The following is a 3,993-nucleotide window of genomic DNA, read 5'->3' on the forward strand; positions in this document are numbered from 1 at the left end:
TTCCCAATGTCTCTGCCTCCCACCAGTGTCCTCCTGTGTCATCTCCCCGCTTCCAAAGGTGACTCTGCACCTTTCAGCCAACTCTCCCCAGGTGCTATGAGGGTTTCCTCCACCCCATCCATGCAAGCAGTTCCCCCGGTACGCTGAATTCACCTCCTGTCTCTGTGGTCCCAGAGCACGTGTGTGCCCTCTCCTCAGCAGGGTGAAGATGAAGTAGAGCTCTGACCATGGACCATGATGCCCCCACAATCAGGCCCCGTCGCATCCAGAACCAGAATGTCATCCACCGCCTGGAGCGCCGCCGGATCAGCTCCGGCAAAGCCGGTACCCATTGGCACCAAGTCCGTGTCTTCCACCAGAATGTCTTCCCCAACTTCACTGTGGTCAACGTGGAGAAGCCACCGTGTTTCTTGCGCAAGTTCTCCCCCGATGGCCGCTACTTCATCGCCTTCTCGTCTGACCAGACCTCTCTGGAGATTTATGAGTATCAAGGCTGCCAGGCGGCAGAAGACCTCCTGCAAGGATATGAGGGAGAGATCCTGGCCAACGGCAATGACCAAAGATCTGTCAACATCCGGGGGCGGCTCTTTGAACGCTTCTTTGTCCTGCTCCATATCACCAACGTGGCCTCCAACGGGGAGCACTTGAACCGCGAGTGCAGCTTGTTCACTGATGACTGTCGGTATGTGATCGTTGGCTCTGCCGCGTACCTGCCCGAGGAGCCTCACCCTCCCTTCTTTGAGGTTTACCGCAACAGTGAGTCAGTGACTCCTAATCCCCGATCCCCCTTGGAGGATTATTCCTTGCATATCATAGACCTCCACACGGGCAGACTCTGTGACACACGGACTTTCAAATGTGATAAAGTCATCCTGTCGCACAACCAGGGGCTGTACCTCTATAAGAACATCTTGGCCATTCTCTCTGTGCAGCAACAGACTATCCACGTCTTTCAAGTAACACCCGAGGGCACGTTCATTGATGTACGGACTATTGGCCGCTTCTGCTACGAGGACGATCTCCTGACTCTGTCCGCGGTGTATCCTGAAGTGCAGCGGGACACTCAGACGGGGATGGCCAACCCCTACAAAGAGCCCTTCATAAACTCTTTGAAGCACAGGCTGCTGGTGTACCTGTGGAGAAGGGCCGAGCAGGATGGAAGCGCGATAGCAAAAAGAAGGTTCTTCCAGTACTTTGATCAGTTGAGGCAGCTCCGCATGTGGAAGATGCAGCTTTTGGATGAGAACCATCTATTTATCAAATACACTAGTGAAGATGTGGTCACGCTGCGGGTAACAGATCCTTCCCAGGTATTGCCTGCCTCCTCAGGCTGCTCGTTGCTTTGGGGCAAGGGCTGAAGCAGGTACAATGCTGTGAGCTGTGTTTCTTAGCTAAGCCTGTGAATGTTGTTTAGAAATCCCCAGTACTTCGTTCTTGTGAACGTGAACATTTCAGCCTCTGATATTGAATGACTTTTGTATCTTTTGCTCTCATAATGTCATTGCTTCCTTCTCAAGTAAAAATGAGAGAGAACAGATCTGACATGGTTATCGAGTCCCCTTTCTCCCTAATGTCATAGATGCTGTACAATCCTCTTCTCCTCCCAAATCCCCAGCTGATTTTTTTTTTAGCTGCTATTTCATGTAGTACACATATCATATAGGTAGTCTCTCCCTTTTCTCATGCATCTTCAAGCATGTTTTAAATATGATAGTCTTAATTTTTCCTCAGAATTACCTTTTCTATTCCGCTTACATACTTACTCTTTCACGCTTCAGTGAGAGAGAGTATCTATGATCTCTCCAAACTGGAGTAGCAACCCTTAGATCTAGCTAATGTGCCAGTTGCATCTCCTTTCTGTGTAGTACTAAAGAAGTTCAATTAGAGCAAATGTAGCTCAGTCAGTGCTGGCTCCCTCCAGACATTTCACCATCCCGCAGGTTTATCATCTCTTTTCACTACTGTTAAGAGTGGGGGTCAGATTTTGAGCTCTGTGAAACTGAGGATGATGGGGTTTTTTTTAACCTGTTCTATTCCTTTAATCTGCTTGGTTTTTATTCTGTTGAAAGTATTTAGCAAGAATTTGTAATAAATCTTGGTGCTGCATGTAGGTCTGATTGTTCCCTAGGTGTTTGTTTTTCTTTCATACCCTTCTCTTCCTCCTTATCTTTGCCAGATCCAGGACTTAGATCGTAGAAGAAATAGACAGTAGTTCTTTGCATGTTGCCTTAGTCTAATTCTTCCTGGAAGATGACTCTGGCTTGTTTTATTTTCCTCTTATGTGGTGTTTGTTTGGAGAGTTGCTTTGGGAGGGAATAGGTAAGGCTTAATCTAATCAATCTTACCCATTCGTGTAAAACTGAGCAGCTGTCTCAAAAATATTAAAGCTTTGTGGAAGTGGCCTGCAGCGTTCTGCTCATTGCTGGTATCTGAAACGGTGCTCCTAACCCAGGTGTAAGGGTGTGTGGCAGGCTCAGCTCCACTCTCTGCTGTGGTTACCAAGGTTTTTGAGCCTGGTTTGCTGCAGCGTGCTCTTGGCTGCCTTCACCCGAGGGTTACTTTAAGATGCAGGTTGTGGTTGGTTTGTGGCATTCCTCAGGTGGTGTGTTTCATACTGAAGGAAAAGCATCTAATTTCTCAGTTCTTTCAGGAGATAATTCCAGATGTGGAGCAGTCTCCACAGACCTGCCTGAATGTAGGCTTTGTGTTAGGGCTTCCTGAAGAAAGCTTGGCTCACAGAATACATAAAGCTCTGATTTTCTTTCATATGTCCGACAGGAACATGAGGTTTCATCCAATTTCAGGCTCCTCTCTTCTCTATGACTTCTCTGCCAAGAAGATTGAGGAAGTCACTGTTCATGCTTGTGGGTTGCTTGTACGTTGTTAGGGTCTGCACTGAATCCTTCAAGATTTTTAATTGTGTGTTGTGTATATGTAGCTTGGGATTTGTTGTTCTAGGCTTGTGCTGGTAGACTTGACAGCTTTGCTGCGTGGTTTCTGTGACACTAAACTTCTGCCACACGTGCTGTGATGATGTTTTGCCTGTGTTACAGGTGCTACTAAAAAGCAGTGAAGGTAGTTTCTCTGGTCAGGGACATCCTGTAGATGTGTCTGTGTGTTAACCTGGCAAAGGAACTTTTTTATTTAAGGTTGGAGGATGCTCCCTGCAATTTTCAATGATATAAATAGTTTTTCCTTCTGCTGTCTCCTCTTGTTTTCTCTCTGCTCTAACCCTGTATTTCACAAGGGCTTCCATTTCCTTAGGCATAGTCTAGTGAGTAACCTCATCTAGCGCTCTTCATTTTGACATGTGGGGGCTGGTTTGTATTATCACAATTTATTTTGGGGCTGTAAAACAAACAAACCTTGTGATATTTGCAGGTGGGTAGGGTGGGCAGAGTGCCTGCCGTCATCCCTGAGCATTGTTTGGGAGCAGGAGGTGAGGCATTTAGAAATTGCCTTTATTAACAGAAGATTTAACCAGATATGTGCATATAGCATGGTAATTACTTACCTTTGAAGTAAGGGCAGGTTCTTAATTTGGGGTGCCGGGATGTTAGCACTCCTGTCTCTAATGAAAGCTACCTTTGATGACCAAGGATTAAATCTGACCTTTCCCAATGGGACAGGAATGTTGTCTCCCTTTGATATAGCTGTGCTGACACAATGTCACCTTTTCCCCCGATTTCTTGCTCGTTCATGCCATGAAACAACTGTCATTGCCAATCCACAGTGTGGTACCTGGGCCTTCTTACATGAGAATGTCAGCACTAAAAAGAAGTCATTAATGTCTTTCAGATTTTCATTTCTGTGCTGGCAGGGTACCTGGAGGGCAGAACTTTTTGTGGGCAGTGGTGTAGTGCACAGTACACTAAAATGGCTCATCTCTGTGTGATGGAAATATTAGGAAGGGGAAGAATAAAAAGTGTCTGTATGCAAAGGAAAAAATAATTTGTGGCCAGCTAGCACTGGATTTAAAATCATTTTGTCAGC

General features: G+C 46.3%; 1 protein-coding gene across 2 annotated transcripts in view; it reads left to right on the top strand.

Moving 5' to 3' along the window:
• The first annotated feature begins 204 nt into the window (after positions 1 to 204).
• Positions 205 to 3,993, top strand: part of DET1 (de-etiolated homolog 1 (Arabidopsis)) — a 10,144-nt gene continuing 6,355 nt past the window's right edge. For both annotated transcript variants that reach the window (XM_009707109.1, XM_009707110.1), the window contains exon 1: positions 205 to 1,310. In XM_009707109.1, coding sequence (XP_009705411.1) covers positions 228 to 1,310 — 1,083 coding nt within the window. In that variant the 5' untranslated portion in view covers positions 205 to 227. The remainder of the gene's footprint in view (positions 1,311 to 3,993) is intronic.

The sequence above is a fragment of the Cariama cristata genome, unplaced genomic scaffold, assembly GCF_000690535.1.
Source record: "Cariama cristata isolate BGI_N322 unplaced genomic scaffold, ASM69053v1 scaffold20719, whole genome shotgun sequence".
Taxonomy (NCBI): Eukaryota; Metazoa; Chordata; class Aves; order Cariamiformes; family Cariamidae; genus Cariama; species Cariama cristata.